Source organism: Prionailurus bengalensis, chromosome C1 (genome assembly GCF_016509475.1).
Source record: "Prionailurus bengalensis isolate Pbe53 chromosome C1, Fcat_Pben_1.1_paternal_pri, whole genome shotgun sequence".
Classification (NCBI taxonomy): Eukaryota; Metazoa; Chordata; class Mammalia; order Carnivora; family Felidae; genus Prionailurus; species Prionailurus bengalensis.
Window position 1 is genome coordinate 43758513 of NC_057345.1, and position 17523 is coordinate 43776035.

Sequence of the window (17523 nt, forward strand, 5' to 3'; positions counted from 1 at the left end):
GAAGTCCTGAGAAGAAAAGTCTGAGGCCAGCCTGATTACTCCTAGCACTTCCTGCCTGAATTGCTTTTATTCTGCCCCAAACCTGTCAGATTCTTTCTTTATACTTGAGGTTCAGTAACTTCACCAAGACATAGTCCAGTGGTGATTGTTCTAGTATCGAAATGTCCTGTAATACCGCTATAGTCTGAATGGTGGTGTCCCCCCACCCCTGCCAGATCCATATGCTAAACCCGAAAGCCCAGCGTGATAGTATCAGGGCAGTCCTGGGAGGAATGCTGAATGAATCATCCTTCGGGAGGGACCCCTTTGGGATGAGATTAGCGTGTTTATAAAAGAGGCCCCAGAGAGCTAGCTTGTCTCCTTCCACCATGTGAGGACACGAGAAGTCTGCAACCCCAGAAGAGGGCCCTCACCTGACCTTGCTGGCACCCCGATCTCAGACTTCTGGACTCTGGAACTGTAAGAAATAAATTTCTGTTGTCTGTAAGCCACCCAGCGTATGGCATTCTTGTTATGCTAGTCTAAACAACTAAGGGCACATATAACATCCTCTTCTGGTCTTAAGCTTTAATTCTTCTTCTTCTTTTTTTTTTTTTTTTTTTTAATTTCAAGGACATTCTCTGCAGTTGCCTGGAACATCTTTTCTGTTGTATTTTGTCCTACTCTCTTAGGAACTATAATTAGGTATGCTGTATCCCTTTTCTTCCATAGCTATTCTCTGTAACTATTTTTTTAAATCTGTGTTCTATTTCATTCCGTGATTTTTCTCAATCTCTCTCCTCTGACCCGGATTCTTCCTAAACTGGGTTTATTATTGAGCCAGATAAAGTTGGTTGGTTCTCACCCATTCCCATCTGCCCACCCTCTCCTCTGGATTTCAGGGACCTGCAAGCCTGAAGACTGACTGTGTTCTGCTTAGGTTCTGCCACTGGGAAGCGCTGGTGGGAGATTAGAAGGTGGGTAGAAGGGAGAAGCCATTTTTCCCATATCTGGCTATAGGGATGGAAGGGGACCGTGCACTGTGGCCGTCTTATCACCACGGCAGCGGGTGGCTTCTGTTCAGAGACAGTGATGGTGCCTCTGCTGGTCAATAGTGAGTGTGGCTCATGGGTGCCAACGTTGGGTTACATTCCTACCTCCTGTTTGTTTTCCCAGCCTCTTCAACATTTTGTAACAAATTCCCTGCACTATTTCCCTCTCCGCTTTAAATACGTATCTGGGGTGATTGTAGGGTCCTAACTGAATGCTGACTGTTGCAACTACCATCATCATCCCTTTGTTTCTTACGTGGCTTTACCTCTGAAATGGTTTTATTTTTCTCTTCCATTTCTTTTATTAGCTCTGGCAGCTCACTGTCCATCTTCCGTGACTTATAATTTTTTCTTTAAATCCTTGTATCTCTTCTTGGAGCTCTTTTTGTCTTCCATGGGCCTCAGTTCTTGTGTTCTTTCATTTCTCTTGCAACATGTGTTGTATAGCTGCTTCATTTTTCTGTTTTTTTCCTCCAGTGTCTTTTAGTTTCTAGTCATCATTCTCTACGGTGTGGTGGTTCTCAAGCTTCGGCATGCATTAAAATTCCCTGAAGGGCTTGTTAAAATAGATTCATGGGTCTCACCCCCCAGTATTTCTCATTCAACAGATCTGCGGCGGGGGGGGGGGGGGGGGGTTGGCTAGGAAATCTGCGTTTCTAACAAGTTCTCAGATGGAGGCTGACGCTGCTGTTTCAGGGACCACAGTTTGAGGAGCACTAAGATACTGGATGTTGTTGGTGATCCACCCTGGTCCCTCTCACCAAGCCAGTGCACCCATCTGCCAGCTGCTGTATTGGTTGCTCACAGATGCCCTTTCTCCTGACAAGTGCCCTCAAGTGACAGGAGCTGTGTTACCCAAAATTCCTGAGGTGGCCCATGACTGATGCATTTGAAGCACAAAGTCCTGGTCCTTTGCCTCATGGTGGGGAGTATACCTCTCTGGTGCCACTCAGGGTCCAGAGCTCCCTATGGGATCAGGCTGGGGCTTCGGCTGAAGCCGTATCTTGGATTAGCTTTCGCCTCCTAGCATATCCTGCTTCCTGACAGCACTCATTCAGGAAATCGCTCCTGCAAGATATCTGTTTTCGGCTCTGTTTCTAGAGAACCTGACCTAAAGCAGTACCCTTCTGGGTCTTTTCTGATTACTCTTCTTTAATGGGGCATGTTATTTGCTGGAACAGAGTGTAGAAGGATGGAGTAAGCTGGGGCTATCTGCAACTTTCAGTTAGGTTAGCGGTCTTAACAGCAACTGCACTACTAGGTATTTATCCAAGGGATACAGGTGTGCTGTTTCAAAGGGGCACATGCACCCCGATGTTTATAGCAGCACTATCAACAACAGCCAAAGTATGGAAAGAGCCCAATGTCCATCGATGGATGAATGGATAAAGAAGATGTGGTATATATATACAATGGAGTATTACTCGGCAATCAAAAAGAATGAAATCTTGCCATTTGCAACTATGTGGAAGGAACTGGAGGGTATTATGCTAAGCGAAATTAGTCAGAGAAAGACAAATACCATATGACTTCACTCCTATGAGGACGTTAAGACACAGATGGACATAAGGGAAGGGAAGCAAAAATAATATAAAAATAGGGAGGGGGACAAAACATAAGGCACTCTTAAATATAGAGAACAAACAGAGGGTTGCTGGAGGGTGGTTGGAGGGGGGATGGTCTCAATGGGTAAGAGGCATTATGGAATCTATTCCTGAAATCATTGCTGCATCATATGCTAACTTGGGCGTAAATTAAACAAATTCAAATTAAAAAATAGATTAGCAGTCTTAGATACCCTCTTATTAAGTTTACTACCTCCTTTGCAACGGTGCTCCTAGAAATCCCCTCAGTCACACTCTCTGCTTTAACTGCTTTCTCACCACCTCGTATGCGCTGAATTCATATGTTGTAGCTCTAACCCCCAGGGTGACTCTATTTGGAAACAGGGCCTAGAGGTGGTAATTAAGGTTAAATGAGGGGAGCCTGGGTGGCTCAGTTGGTTGAGTGTCCGACTTTGGCTTAGGTCATGATATCACGGCTCACGAGTTCGAGCCCCGCGTCGGGCTCTGTGCTGACAGCTCAGAGCCCGGAGCCTGCTTCAGATTCTGTGTCTCCCTCTCTCTCTGTCCCTCCCCTGCTCATGCTCTGTCTCTGTTTCTCAAAAATAAACATTAAAAAAAATTAGTAATGTTAAATGAGGTCAGGCAAGGGCAATGATACAATAGGATCAGTGTCCTTTTAAGAACAGACACCAGAGAGCTCGCTTTCCCGCTGTGGATAGAGAAGAGGTCATGTGAGCACATAGGAAGATGGTGGCCGTGTACAAGCCAGGAAGAGAGGTCTCACCAGAAACCAACGATGCTGGCACTCTGAGCTTGGCCTTTCAGTCTCCAGAAGTGTGAGAAAATAAATGTCTGTTTAAGCCCCCAGCCTGCTGGATTTTCTTACGGCAGCCCGCCTTCACCATGCTTCCTCCAGCACCTCCTCTGCTGTGTCCTGCCTGTCTCTCCTTCAGTTCCATCTCCGCTGCCATTTGGAGTTTATTAACCTTAGCCCTCTGGGGACATTCCCCCTCCTCTGAAGCTACCTGAGGGCTGAGATGGCTTGAGTCTAATAAAAAAAAAAAAAAAATGTTGAATAAGCAGTTCATGTCTGTGACATGTTCAAGAAAAGTCTCTAGTTCCGGTAAAGCATGGCTGTTCTCAGCTTCCTTTTCACCAAAATCCCAATTTCACCGTATGCAGTGAAAATCCTTTCCAGTTAGAGGTCGTAATTATTTCCTTGAAGATGAATTTTTTTTTCTTTTTATAATTCTTTTGTTGTGAATATGTTTTGAAAAAGGAGACAGAGTAAAAATCTCTTTCTGCCACCATCTTTAACCAGAAGTATCCATTCTATATTTATAAATGATTTATATCCCATTATAAAGTGTGATATTTGATGTCTATATATTTGCTTTCTAATGTATGGATGCACTGTTGTTTCCAGTTTTCTGTCCTGTAAACAGCATTGCTATAAATCTTGGTTCATTTGTCACTGATCTGATTCTTTCATTAGCATGTATTCCTATAAATGGAATTTGTGTCAAAAGCTATACGCATAAAACTTCTCACACTGCCACATGCTATTTTTAGGGGGCTTGCTATCAGCTACAAGGGGCTGTTGGAGCATCACCTTAGAAGGTGGAGCTCCCAAAGGATGCCCCCCATGGAGGGGAATTCCTGAGACAGGACTCAGAACTGCAATGCTTGTTAAAAGTCTGCATAAATGAGTGAGAGATGCAAGAATTTTCATTTGTGTAATATTTCTTTGCCCTGTTTGAGTACATCATAAAACGTCATTAGATTTTTACTTTTTGTTTTGTTTTGTTTATTTATTTTGAGAGACAGAGACGGCACGAGTGGGGGAGGGGCAGAGAAAGAGGGAGGGAGACAGAATCCCATGCAGGCTCCACACTATCAGCGCAGAGCCGGATACAGGGCTTGAACTCACGAACCGTGAGATCATGACCTGAGCCGAAATCAAGAGTTAGACACACAGGGCGCCTGGGTGGCTCAGTCGGTTAAGCGTCCAACTCTTGGTTTCAGCTCAGGTCATGATCTTATGGTTCATGGGTTCAAGCCCCATGTTGGGCTCTGTGCTGACAGTGTGGAGCCTGCTTGGGATTCTGTCTCCCTCTCTCTCTGCCTCTCCCCTGCTTGCTCTCTCTCTTTCTCAAAAACAAATAAATATTAAAAAACAATTAAAAAAAAAGAGTCAGACACTTAACCAACGAGTCACCCAGGCGCCCCTAGATTTTTACTTTTTAAAAAATCCATCCCTTTAAATAAGTTGGTTGTTTAACTTGGCACTGTAGTAGGCACTGGCCCACGGTAAATGATCCAAAAATGGGTACTTTATTAGCTAGCTTTATTAAAAAACTCCTCAAGGATGTTATAGTATAGAGATAGAGATATGCAAACAAATGAACATTGTTTATTTATTGAAAATATTCATTGAAAATCTACTATGTGCCAGGCACTAGGGCCTGAGGATACAGTCATAAACAAAAGAAAAGTTCTCTGCCCTGTGGAACTTACATGCTAGTGAGGGAAAGACACAACAAATACGATATACATAAGAAATAAGAAAAAAATATGTGTGGGGCACCTGGGTGGCTCAGTCAGTTAAGCGTACGACTCTTAGGTTTGGCTCAGGTCATGCTTTCAGTTTGTGAGTTTGAGCCCTGCGTCGGGCTGACCATACAGAGCCAGCTTGGGATTCCCTCTCTCCCTCTCATTCTGTCCCTCCCCTGCTCTCTCTCTCACTCTCTCAAAATAAATAAACTTAAAAAAAAAGAAAAGAAAAAAATATGTATAGTAATAGCTAGGGCCATCCCTGAAGGCTTGTGGGAGCCAAGGGCAATTCAATCAATTGAGACCCTACCCAAGATATTTACACCTGAAAGGAGGCTGCACTGACCTCATCTTTCAAAGCTCACTTGGGATATGGTTGAAGGGGGGAAAATCTAAGTTGAATTTTAGTGAGAAAAGAGGAGTAAGGTACCAGAACCCCTGAAGCATAGGACACAGGGTGGCTAGTCCCAGAACACAGGAGAAAAACACAGGGAAGGAAGACTGAATGTGTTCACGTTGCAGTGGTGTGTGTGGGTGGTGTGGGTGGGAGATGGCCAGGATGGTGAGATACAGGACGCCAGGGAAGGCCTCACTGAGATTTGGTGTAAGGATCTGAAGTCCATGAGGAATCTAGCTATACAGATACCTAAGGAAAGGAAAGAGAAGGCAGACTCAAAGGTCCAGATTGCATAGCACACACAGCACAATGGGAGTCAGGAGTCAGTGGGTAGGTGGAGGTAAATCCAAATGAGGGATGAGGGGGACAGAGGAAGCCAACTGGGGACAAATGATACTTTGAAAAGATGATGGGGTTCAGGAGTGAGGAGGAAAAAAGATAAAGCCACATATTATTATACCTATTGCTTGAAACTTGGAGAGGTTTTTATAAGGATGAAATGAGTTTTTAAAGCCCAGGAAAACGCAGGTTAAAGAATATGCTGTTTTTAAGTATCATAAAGTGGTAAGACAAGCACTAACACTGATAACTTGCTGTCTGCATCCGCGGAAGACAGAAACCGAGAAAAAAGACTTAGAGATAATTTACTAGGTCTGTGCCAAAGAGATCAATCAGACAACCTCTGGAGATCCCTTCCAGCAATCCGTGAGCCCTTCTTAGGCAAAGAATCATTGACATTTCAGTTTAGGAAGGTGGCCAAAAGAGAATCCTTAGCATTTCATTTTATTGAACAGGAACGCAATTGCTCTGAGTCACCTACCTTCTCAAAAACCTTACGTGGCTCCAGTGTTAGGGGAAACTATTTGAGAGCATTAAAGGCTGTCTGTGATCTGTATGGTTTTCGTCTCATTCTTTGCCCTAGTCAGACTTAAATCCTCATCACTCTCCAAATGTGTTTGATCAGAGAGTGCTCATCTTCCCATTGCCGATCACACCAACGTTGCTCTTGAAATACCTTTCTTACTCTCCTCCATTTATTTGAAACTTACCTTTCTAAAAGTAAATTTGTGCAACAAATCGTGGTAAGTAGTTTATCAGAAAGTAGTTAAGAGCCTAATTTTGACCAGTTTCCGCTGGGAATCTCTTCTAAGGAAATCATCTGAGGGGCAGCACAGAGATACCCTCAGTAGCATTAATGATTTTTATTTTTCTATTATGAAGAATGTCAAGCACACACGAAGATAAAGAGATGGGTACAGTGAAGCGCCCCCCCCCCATATATCCACCACCCAGATCTAACAATTTATGGCCCTATTTGTTTCAACTCATGCCATTTCCCTTTAAAAAAATCTGCTGAAGTATTTTAAAGCAAATTCCAGATGTCATTTTACCCCTACATACATCTATACGCATCTCTGAAAAGTATGAGCATTCTTGCCTAAGCATGATGCCAGTAACACACCTAGCGAAATGAACAGTAACACCCAATCTGTAAGAGTATGTCCTCAATTGTCTTTAAAATGTTTTTCAGGGGGCGCCTGGGTGACGCAGTCGGTTAAGCGTCCGACTTCAGCCAGGTCACGATCTCGCGGTCCATGAGTTCGAGCCCCGCGTCGGGCTCTGGGCCGATGGCTCAGAGCCTGGAGCCTGTTTCGGATTCTGTGTCTCCCTCTCTCTCTGCCCCTCCCCCGTTCATGCTCTGTCTCTCTCTGTCCCAAAAATAAATAAACGCTGAAAAAAAAAAATTAAAAAAAAAAAAATAAATAAAATGTCTTTCAGTTGGTTTGCTCAAATCAGATCCAAACATGATCTACACATGGCATGAAGTTATTGGGGCTCTCATGCCTTTTTGAATCTAGAGTGGGCCCCCTCCCTTAATTAATTACCATTTTTCAGGCCACTGACTTGAAGAAACCAGGTCACTTGCTGTGTAGGATAAGCCACATTCTAGATTTGTCTGTGAATCGGTCAGGATAGGCCAGGTTATACTCCAAATTTCATGGACTTAAAACGATGAACCTTTATTTTTCCTTCTGTATGTCCATCTCACACTGGCTGAGAGGTCTGCTACCTGCCATCACCAGGCTCACTTCCAGACCCAGACTGATGAAGTAGTTACTGTGTAGAACGTCGCGGCCGGTCGTTGTGACAGAGAAAAAAAAAAGAGCTTTGAAGTGTCTCGTGCAGGCAATTAATTAAATGCTCGGCCTAGCAATCACTTTCCCCTCATCTCATCACCCACAATTGGTCACATGGCCCTACCCAAGCAAAGAAGGCCAGGAAGCATATCTTACCTTGTGCAGGGAAGGCGCAGCTCTGCACATTTCAGTGAGCTACAAAATGGCCTCTAGTCTATTTGCTTCCTTTTGGTGTCATTTTACTTGTTTATCCATCCCTCGTGTTTCCTGGAAATGGAAGTGAACTCTAGAACTTGACTCGATTTAGGCTCAGTAATTTTGGCGTGAGGACTTCGGAGGCTGGCCTGTGTGCTTCATGTTGCATCACATCAGGGGGCATACAGTGTTTAATTGTAGTAGATTATAGCAGTAATAGCCACCACCTCCCTCTCCTCCCATCATATATGTGTGTGTGTGTGTGTGCGTGTGTATATATACATATATATACACACGCACACACACACACAGATAATGGGGGGGGGGAGAGATTGATTTTAAGAAATTGGCTCATATGATTATGAAGTCTGGCAAGTCCAAAATCTGTAGGGTTGGCTGACAGGCTGGAGACCCAGGGAAGAGCTAATGTTGTAGTACAAGTCCGAAAGCTGTCCACTGGCAGAATTCTTTCTTGCCTGGGAAAGGTCAGTCTTTGTTCTATTAAGGTCTTCAACTGATTGGGTGAGGTCCACCCACATTATGGAGGGCAACCTGCTTTACTCAAAGTCCACCAATTTAAATGTGAATCTCATTCAAGAAAAAAACCCACATACAAAACATTCAGAATGTTGGAACAAATATCTGGGCATTGTGGCCCAGTCAAGATAATACACAAAATTAACTATCATAAAGATATTTCACTAAGATTGTGTTGTGGGTTGAACGGTCTCTAAAAAGACATGTTGAAGTCTTAATCTTTGAATGTGACTTTACTTGAAAATACGTTGCAGATGTAATTAGTTAAGATGAGGTCACACTGGAGTAGGGTGGACCCTAATTCAATATGGGACTGATGTCCTTATAAGAAGACACACAGAAACAGATATGCACAGAGGGAGAATGATGTGAAGACATACAGAGAGCATGCCATATGATGACAGAGGCAAAGTGGAGCTGCGGTGCTATAAGCCAAGGATTTCCAGAAACACCAGAAACTAAGAGAAAGGCATAGAACAGATTCTCCCTCAGAACCTCCAGTAAGAACAAACACTGTCAATTCCTTCATTTCTGACTCGTAGCCTCCTGAGCCGTGAGAGACTAAATTTCTATTGTTTTAAACCACCCCGGGCGCCTGGGTGGCGCAGTCGGTTAAGCGTCCGACTTCAGCCAGGTCACGATCTCACGGTCTGTGAGTTCGAGCCCCGTGTCAGGCTCTGGGCTAATGGCTTGGAGCCTGGAGCCTGTTTCCGATTCTGTGTCTCCCTCTCTCTCTGCCCCTCCCCCGTTCATTCTCTGTCCAAAAAATAAATAAACGTTGAAAAAAAAAATTTTTTTAAATAAGTAAATAAATAAACCACCCAATTTGTCGTACATTATTATGGCAGCCCCAAGAAACTAATACGAACCCCACAGGCAAAACACTATGTTCTAATGCCATTGTTTCTATGTGTTTATCAACCTGAGATAACATTAGGTTTATGCATTTCTGGGTTTTTGTTCAATATTCTGGATTTTCTTTTTTTACTTTTTGGCTATATTGGTTATTTATGTTTTCAAAGTCAAACTATATAATAAAGTACATTCAGAGAAGTTTTATTTCCCTCTAGTCTGTCTTATTTTATTCCTTACCTCCCAACTTATCCAAAAAATCAAATAATATCAATATGGTTGTCTATGGGAAGTCCGATAATGTTTTTCCTAATTCTTCCCTGAGATTTTCAAATCAAGGCAAAATAAAATTAAAAGGAATAAATTATTTGTTCTACAAGACCCAGCTCATGTCGCCTCCATGAAACCTTCCCATAAGTACTTTCTCTTTTCTGAATTCATACATTCCGTGTCTATATTGCTCACTTAGCCCTTTTCATCAGTTAAAAAATTAATGTACTGAACCTAAAAAAAAATTAATGCACTGATATCTGAGGGGCATCCTGTTAGATGTTGTGAGGACACCATGGATTATCAGTTAAGTTTTCACATATAGTCATTTCCTTTGTTAAGCTGTATATAGAAGAGAGAGCTTTCTCATAGCCTACATGGTGGCCAACACTTCTGACTAATGAACCAATTCGTTTGCACAAAATGGTGAAGAGAAAATAAAAACTGAAACAGATCGATACAAGTCCCTTTAATAAAGTATATCAATGACAACTTCATGTTTAAATAAATGTATCGTTAAAAAACCATGCAAGTGTATTTTGTTATAATGACTAAGAAAGATTTGAGACTGCTATTCCCTCTGCAGAAACACTATGCACAGATGCAAAATGATCAAAGGCTGATATAATAATGAATCTCAAGTAAGTGGCGTGGCCATCCCGGGCCTGTAAAGGAAAAATCAATATGAGTGCTTTTAGCAATTCTAGTTAACTGTTGAATGGCAATTAGCAGAAGAAAGGGTTTGATGCAAGAACGATATCCTAAATATATAATAATATATAAGCTACAACATTCAGAAGAGAAGCCAGCTGCACATAATAGTGAAGTTGCTCTGATGTATTATCAGGCAAGTATCAGCATTGGTTTGATGAAAAAAAAAGCAGGTGGAGCTAACAATTGCAACTTTACATTTCTGATTAATTTTTTTTTAACGTTTATTTATTTTTGAGACAGAGAGAGACAGAGCATGAACGAGGGAGGGTCAGAGAGAGAGGGAGACACAGAATCTGAAACAGGCTCCAGGCTCTGAGCAGTCAGCACAGAGCCCGACGCGGGGCTCGAACTCACAGACCGTGAGATGGTGACTTGAGCCGAAGTCGGACGCTTAACTGACTGAGCCACCCAGGCGCCCCTCTGATTAATTTTTTAAGTGTCTTTCTATGGGGCACCTGGGTGGCTCAGTCAGTTGAGCGTCCAGCTTCGGCTCAGGTCATGATCTCATGGTTCATGAGTTCGAGCCCCACATGGGGCTCGATGCTGTCGGCACAGCCACTTCAGATCCTTGGTCCCCTTCTCTCTCTGCCCCTCCCCTGCCTGCATTCCCTCTCTCTCTCAAAAATAAACATTTTTAAAAAGTGTCTTTCTGAAGTATTTTTCATGTTAAATTTCCCTTGTTTTATGATTCCTCTGACTATATACCCTGAAGCGTTACTATACTTTCACATTTATATAATTTCTCTGGAAAGCAAATTGACAGTATACATAAGCAGCTATAAACATGTCTACACTGATGGACCCAGTAATTCTATTCCTTGAAATTTAATCTTAGAGAATAATTCACAAGGTGACGATCACGGTAGCAAGAACGTGCATAACATGGCCTCTGTAGTATTACTTGTAATGACAGAGGGAGGAAAAATGAAATCAGTTAACATTTGCCTATTTTCATACATTTAATTTTAATTATGAAACTTGTAATATAATATTGTTTAAAAAGATACAAACTTCTTCATTTTGATAACTATGTGATGCATATTGGCAACTAGAAGAAAAAAAGTGTAATAAAAGCTGTTGTGGCAGGCTAATAATAAAATCATGGCTGATTTCCAGCTTCCCATTCCCCCTTACTATTTTCCAAATGTTCTATATAATTTTGCAATGCTCCTTGATTCACAGTGAGTTCTGAAACAAAATACTTACCAGAAGCTTACTAATCATAACCCATTAGTAAAGATGGACAAAAACAGGCAGTTAATATTCTGTCTAATTAATCATTTTTCTGCCCCCCACTGGCCTCTCCAGTCCTTGGGCACATGTGGGTGGTAGAGAAGATAATTAAGAGGATTCAAAAACTTCTTACAGAATCTTTTGAAACGCTGCGCCCAGTAAGTTGTGAAGAAGGAAACTTAACTTTAAGCCTCATTTAGAGAAATCTTAATTAAACAAACACTATCATCTAAAAAACAAAAAACAAAAAAACACCCCACATTCAGTTGTTTTACTTTTTTGTGTGTTTGTCTAAAACCAGGGCCTGATAAACTAGCAGGAACAGAGAAACTCCTGATGAGGCAGCAGCTTCATCAACGGGCATTCATTCCACTTGACAAGCAAAGCCCAATGGAATGTTGTCGAAAAATGCTGGTTCTCTTTCCACCTCATCTCTCTTTGGCTTATTTGTTGCTGATCCTATGCTCCAGTTCCCCTTATGTGAATCTCCCTTGTCCTTTCATGCTTAAATTAACATCCGATTTTGGCATCTCGACCTTTTTCAATTCCTATTCTAAAGGCCTACGGAATCAAATGAAAGAAAGCAAAGCAAGTAAATACTTCAAAATAAATGAACAAAATAAAGATAAATAAGTGAACTGTTTTATCCTTGCTGTCATTCTACGATAGACAAGAGCCTAGTTTATGAATGCTATATTTAGAATATAATATTATTGAGAATAACCTTCTCTGTTGGTTGATTGGATAAAGAACCTATAATATAACAGGAAGATATTTATTAACTTTATGACTAAAGAGATAGATTTAAAATTTAAATACATTGTGCTGGCTAAAGATAATGTTTATCTCTACCAAGTATATTTACTTACCGTAATTTCTTCATTTTGAAGCTGCCCCTCTGTGTGGACTAGATCTAAAGCAAATTTAACAGAAAAGAATTAGGGACCAAAATACATGAGGACAGCTACTGAAATTTATGTTCAGCAAAACATGATGTCTGGTAAACTATAGTTAGATCAGACTTACCAGGGTTTTGGGGTTAAAATTCAATTTCAAAATAGGAATATGTGATATAAAAAGCATGAAAAATAAACTGTGAGTTCTAGACCATCTCTAGTAAGTATAGACAAAAGGAAATGGAAATTACAGGAAAGGAATATAAAGTAAGGAATGGATAAAATGTGGAAATCCCTTTTAAGGATCAAGCTATTAGCAGTTACTACAGGCCTGAAAGGAGCCATCTTTTTTTTTTAAGTTTATTTATTTTGAGAGAGAGAGGGAGCATGAGAGAGAGTAGGGAAGGGGCAGAGAGAGAATCTCAAGTCTCAAGCAGGCTCCATGATGCTGGTGCAGAGCCCGATGCAGGGTTTGAACTCACGAACCACGAGATCATGACCTGAGCCGAAATCAAGAGTTGGATGCTTAACCAACTGAGCCACCCAGGTGCCCCTTGAAAGGAGCCATCTTATCACCACTCTCATGGGTCATGACTACAGCTCAGTTTCTCACACTAAATTTTTACTGTGGTGTTGAATTATGCTGCCCATGAATTGATCTTTTCAGGTATCTAACTTAAAAAACCTTTACTTATATAATTTTAAAACATTAACTTAGTTGATCACAAGTTAATCACATCAAACATTTTTTGGAAACATGATTTGAATTTTTTTTAATGTTTTTTAAACTTATTTTTGAAGGAGAGAGAGACAGAGCATGAGTGGGGGAGGAGCAGAGAGAGAGGGAGACACAGAATCTGAAGCAGGCTCCAGGCTCTAAGCTGTCAGCAAAGAGCCTGATGCGGGGCTCGAACTCACGAACTGTGAGATCATGCCCTGAGCCGAAGTCAGATGCCCAACCAATGGAGCCACCCAGGCGCCCCTGAATTTTTTTTTGTTAATGTTTATTTATCTTTGAGAGACCAAGACAGAGTGTGAGCTGGGAAGGGGCAAAGAGAGAGGGAGACACAGAATTCAAAGCAGGCTCCAGGCTCCGAGCTGTCAGCACAGAGCCCAATGCAGGGCTCGAACTCACGAACCGTGAGATCGTGACCTGAGCTGAAGTCAGACGCTTAACCGACTGAGCCACCCAGGTACCCTGGAAATATGATTTGACTAATACAATAATAAATACTGTCATAATTTAGAAATTAACTTTCTTTGTATCAGAATAGTTAGCATGCATACTTTTTCAAGGCACATCCTACAAACAGGGTAGTCTGTAGGAAGTAAGATGGTGCATGACTTTGTTTCCTAACCTCTCTCTGAGGTAATGAATAGTAATCCCCTGCCTGACCCTTTCTTCCTTCTCTAGTCCTGCTCCTGAGAGGTAATGTTTTCAACTCCTTAAGCTTTTGTTCCTGGAATTGTAACATGTTTATATTCCTTTTCTCAATCTGTAAATGATTTACTGACTTTATATTATGGTAGGAGAAAGTTTAGGTCTCTTAGACCAATATTCTCTCTCTTTTCCTCCTGTCACTTTTCCCTCCCGCCATCCTCTCAATTTTGAAATCAATACTTGATGGTTACATTATTGCCTATATAAATGTTATTTACTGCTGAAATGAGTAATGGACTACGATCCCATTTTCTTTCTTACACAATTCCTCCTCTACCAGGAGTTAATAATAACCTCTTCTTTCATTTGTTTAGTTTTGTAATTATGAAAAATTGGAAAATCTCACATACATAAAAGAAGAGAGGATATAATTCCTGTATATACCTATCATCTTGATTTTATACTTATTAACATTTCAATATACTTAATTTATGGAATTTTTTTGCTCAAGTATTTTAAAGCATGTTCTAAGACACATGACATTTCACCTCCAAATATTTGATTATCTATCTCTAAATAATAAGGATATTTTCTCACATAACCATAATACTATTATCATACTAACATTAAAAAATGCTTTAGGGGCGCCTGGGTGGCTCAGTCGGTTAAGTGTCTGACTTTGGCTCAGGTCATGATCTCCTGGTTTGTAGGTTTGAGCCCTGCATTGGGCTCTGTGCTGACAGCTGGAGCCTGGAGCCTGCTTCCGATTCTGTGTCTCCCTCTCTCTCTGCCTCTCCCCCGTTCGTGCTCTGTCTCTCTCTCAAAAATAAACAAACACTAAAATAATTTTTTAAATGCTTTAATATTATATAATAACCAGTCCACATTCAAATTTTCCAATTGTTCCCAAAATGTCTTCTTATGGTTGCTTTATCCAAATCAGAATTAAGTCTCTTTTAATCTTGAACTAATTTTCCCCCCATTTTTTCCCACGTCAGACTTACTGAAGGGACCAGAATGCAGAATGACACACATTTTGTCATCTTGCCTCTTCATGGTTTCATTAAATCTGTTCCTCTGTCCTCTGTTTCCTATATACTGGAATTAGAACTAAAGGCTTGATCATATTCAGGGTTTGAGGCTTTCACCAAATGTCTTTGTGATCTTTGGCTGTCTTTCGTTACTTATAATAAATCACTTGAAAATTGTGTGCATGAAACCAGGCTCACTGACTAGTGGATTTCAATAGGTGGCCAGGAAAAAGCTAGCCTTTGTCAGTATCCACAGGTCTTTTTTCTATAGCCATTCAGTTTCTCCAAAAATTAATCATTCGGTCTCCTGCCCAGGACTATATTCTTGGTTGCTGTCATAAATAGTAGAGCACATAGGAGTTCCCACCATTCAATATGCAGGCTTCCACTTAAATCCCATTTTCAACTCCATGCCTCACTTAGCTTCCTCTATTATGCCTGGTCTCCCGGAGTGCTGAGCCTCAACATTCAGTGTTCCTAGTCACCCCTTGCAAGTGGCTTGTGGTCCAGCTTTGTGGAATAGGAGAACTTGCCTAGGGCCCAAACATTCTATATATAGATATTCAACTAATCACCCTTGTTTTCTGGTCCTTGTCTCACTTGCACTTTCCATGGTACCTCTTACATTCAAATTCTAGACCTTTCTAGGGTTCTGTTTGGGCAAACTGGCGTGCTTCACACTGATATTCTCCTTGACACTTAGGTTATAACTTACTCCATTCAGCTGTACAAGTTAATTCTCTTCCACCTGTATCCTCTCTTCCATCATATCCATCTCTCACATCTGCTTTGATCTCCTATGGTTTTTGTTTGCTTTTATTTTTTGCCCTTGTAGGTTTATGCTTCCTTTTCCTTCCTTCTTTCTTTCTTCCTTTATTTTATTTTTTACTTATTTTTGAGAGAGTGTGCTCGCATAAGTGGGGGAGGGGCAGAGAGGGATACAGAGGATCCAAAGTGGGCTCCATGCTGACAGCCAAGAGCCTCACGTGGGCCTCAAAGTCACAAACCATGAGATCATGACCTAAGTTGAAGTCAGACACTCAACTGAGCAAGCCACCCAGGTGCCCTGACTCCTTTTATTCCTTTATTATTATTTTCATGGTATTTTCATGGAAGGAAAGGAAATAGACACATGAAGGCAATATGTTGTGTTTAACTCGAGGAAATTCTGCTGATGATATTAAATAGTACCACTAATTAGGAAGGAAGGAAAGACAAGAAACTAACATTTACTGTCTACCATATGCCAGATACTAAGTTCACAAAAACCTTAAATGGTAGGTTACCATCACCATTTTTCAGATAAGGATTCTGAAACCCCAAAAAATTAAGTATTAACATGGTAACAGTTGCATAACCAGTAAGTGAAAAAGCAGTCTTGTATTCAAACCTGAGTTTTTCTGGGCTCTAAATAAATCACAAGAGTCATCTTTTTCCACCAAAATGCAGTCGAATTGGAAATACAGAATCAAAGGACAATACTCCTTCATTATCAGAATAATGCTGGTAAAAAACAAGCACATACCTCTTTCAATCCATGGCTCAAAATCAACTGGCTCTTTAGAGGTGCTCTTTTCAATCCTCAACGTCCTCACTGACATTGTAAGCAAACAAAATGAATAAAGTGTTAATTACCTACCTGATTTTATGTTGCTGTCCCTATATTCCTTTTTTCCTCTGTTTCAAAGTGTCAACCACTGGTGGGACTGCACAAAATACTGGGATCAGAAACACCATTGAAAAATCATCCACATACTCTGTCTGTAGGGCCCAATGGTAAAATGCAGTCTTATGTCACTATAATCTTATAAATGTACTAACAACACAAAGTTAGTAGAGTCTTTTTTAAAAAAAATTTTTTTAAAGTTTATTTATTTTTGAGAGACAGAGAGAGAGAGAGTGCAAGCAGGGGAGGGGCAGAGACAGAGGGAGACACAGAATCCAAAGCAGGCTCCAGGCTCTGAGCTGTCAGCACAGAGCCTGACGCGGGGCTCGAACTCATGAACTGTGAGATCATGACCTGAACCGAAGTTGGACGCTCAACCGACTGAGCCACCCAGGCGCCCCTAGAATCTTTGAATTTGGTATCATCCAGAGTTTTTTGAATACTGGTAATAATAATAATAATAATAATAATAAATTATTTTTATATTCTGATAATATTATTAATTATTATTATTATTATTATTATTATTAGCAGTCTTGGTCATAAATATTTACTAGAGAAACTACTGTGAGCCAGGCCTATTTACTCATTCACTCCTGACCATAATCTTATGAGAAAAAATATTACCAATCCACTTTATTGATGAGGAAACAGGCTTAGAGAAATCAGGCACCCTAGAGAAGTAAGGCAAAATGTTCAATGATACACAACTAGTAGGGGCCAAAAGTGGAATTCTAACTTTAGGTGTGTCTGACTCCAGAGCGTCTAAAATTAATGTCCGAAGCGAGACTTAACCAGAATGTAAGCATTTTCCTTCTGCATTGATTTTTCTCCATTACCCCTAACCCAGATCCTGCTACCCCAGAACCACTCTTCTCTTCTTTGTTCTGTGCCCTAGGGGGAGGATCCCTGTAGACAGCACCACTGGCTACTGGTCAGATTTGGCTAATGGGAGGCACTGGGAGGAAATTGGAGGGCAGTGGCGAAGTGAGATCAAGTTTTTTCTCCACTCCCTTCCTGCTTCCATGCCATGTCTTTGACAGTGGTTGGGTCCCTTCATGATT

The 17523-nt window shown here is 41.1% G+C and overlaps 1 protein-coding gene across 7 annotated transcripts in view; it reads right to left on the reverse strand.

Moving 5' to 3' along the window:
• The window catches only part of HSPB11 (heat shock protein family B (small) member 11), a 42884-nt gene that overhangs the window by 2641 nt on the left and 22720 nt on the right, over positions 1–17523 (reverse strand). For 5 of the 7 annotated variants that reach the window (XM_043575048.1, XM_043575047.1, XM_043575046.1 and 2 more), the window contains 2 exons: positions 16319–16387; positions 12355–12398 (listed from right to left, as the gene is read on the reverse strand). In XM_043575048.1, coding sequence (XP_043430983.1) covers positions 12355–12398; positions 16319–16387 — 113 coding nt within the window. Of the gene's footprint in view, positions 1–9992; positions 10204–11741; positions 12047–12354; positions 12399–16318; positions 16388–17523 lie in introns of those variants that run through there. The other 2 variants (XM_043575050.1, XM_043575051.1) reach the window with 2 other exon arrangements.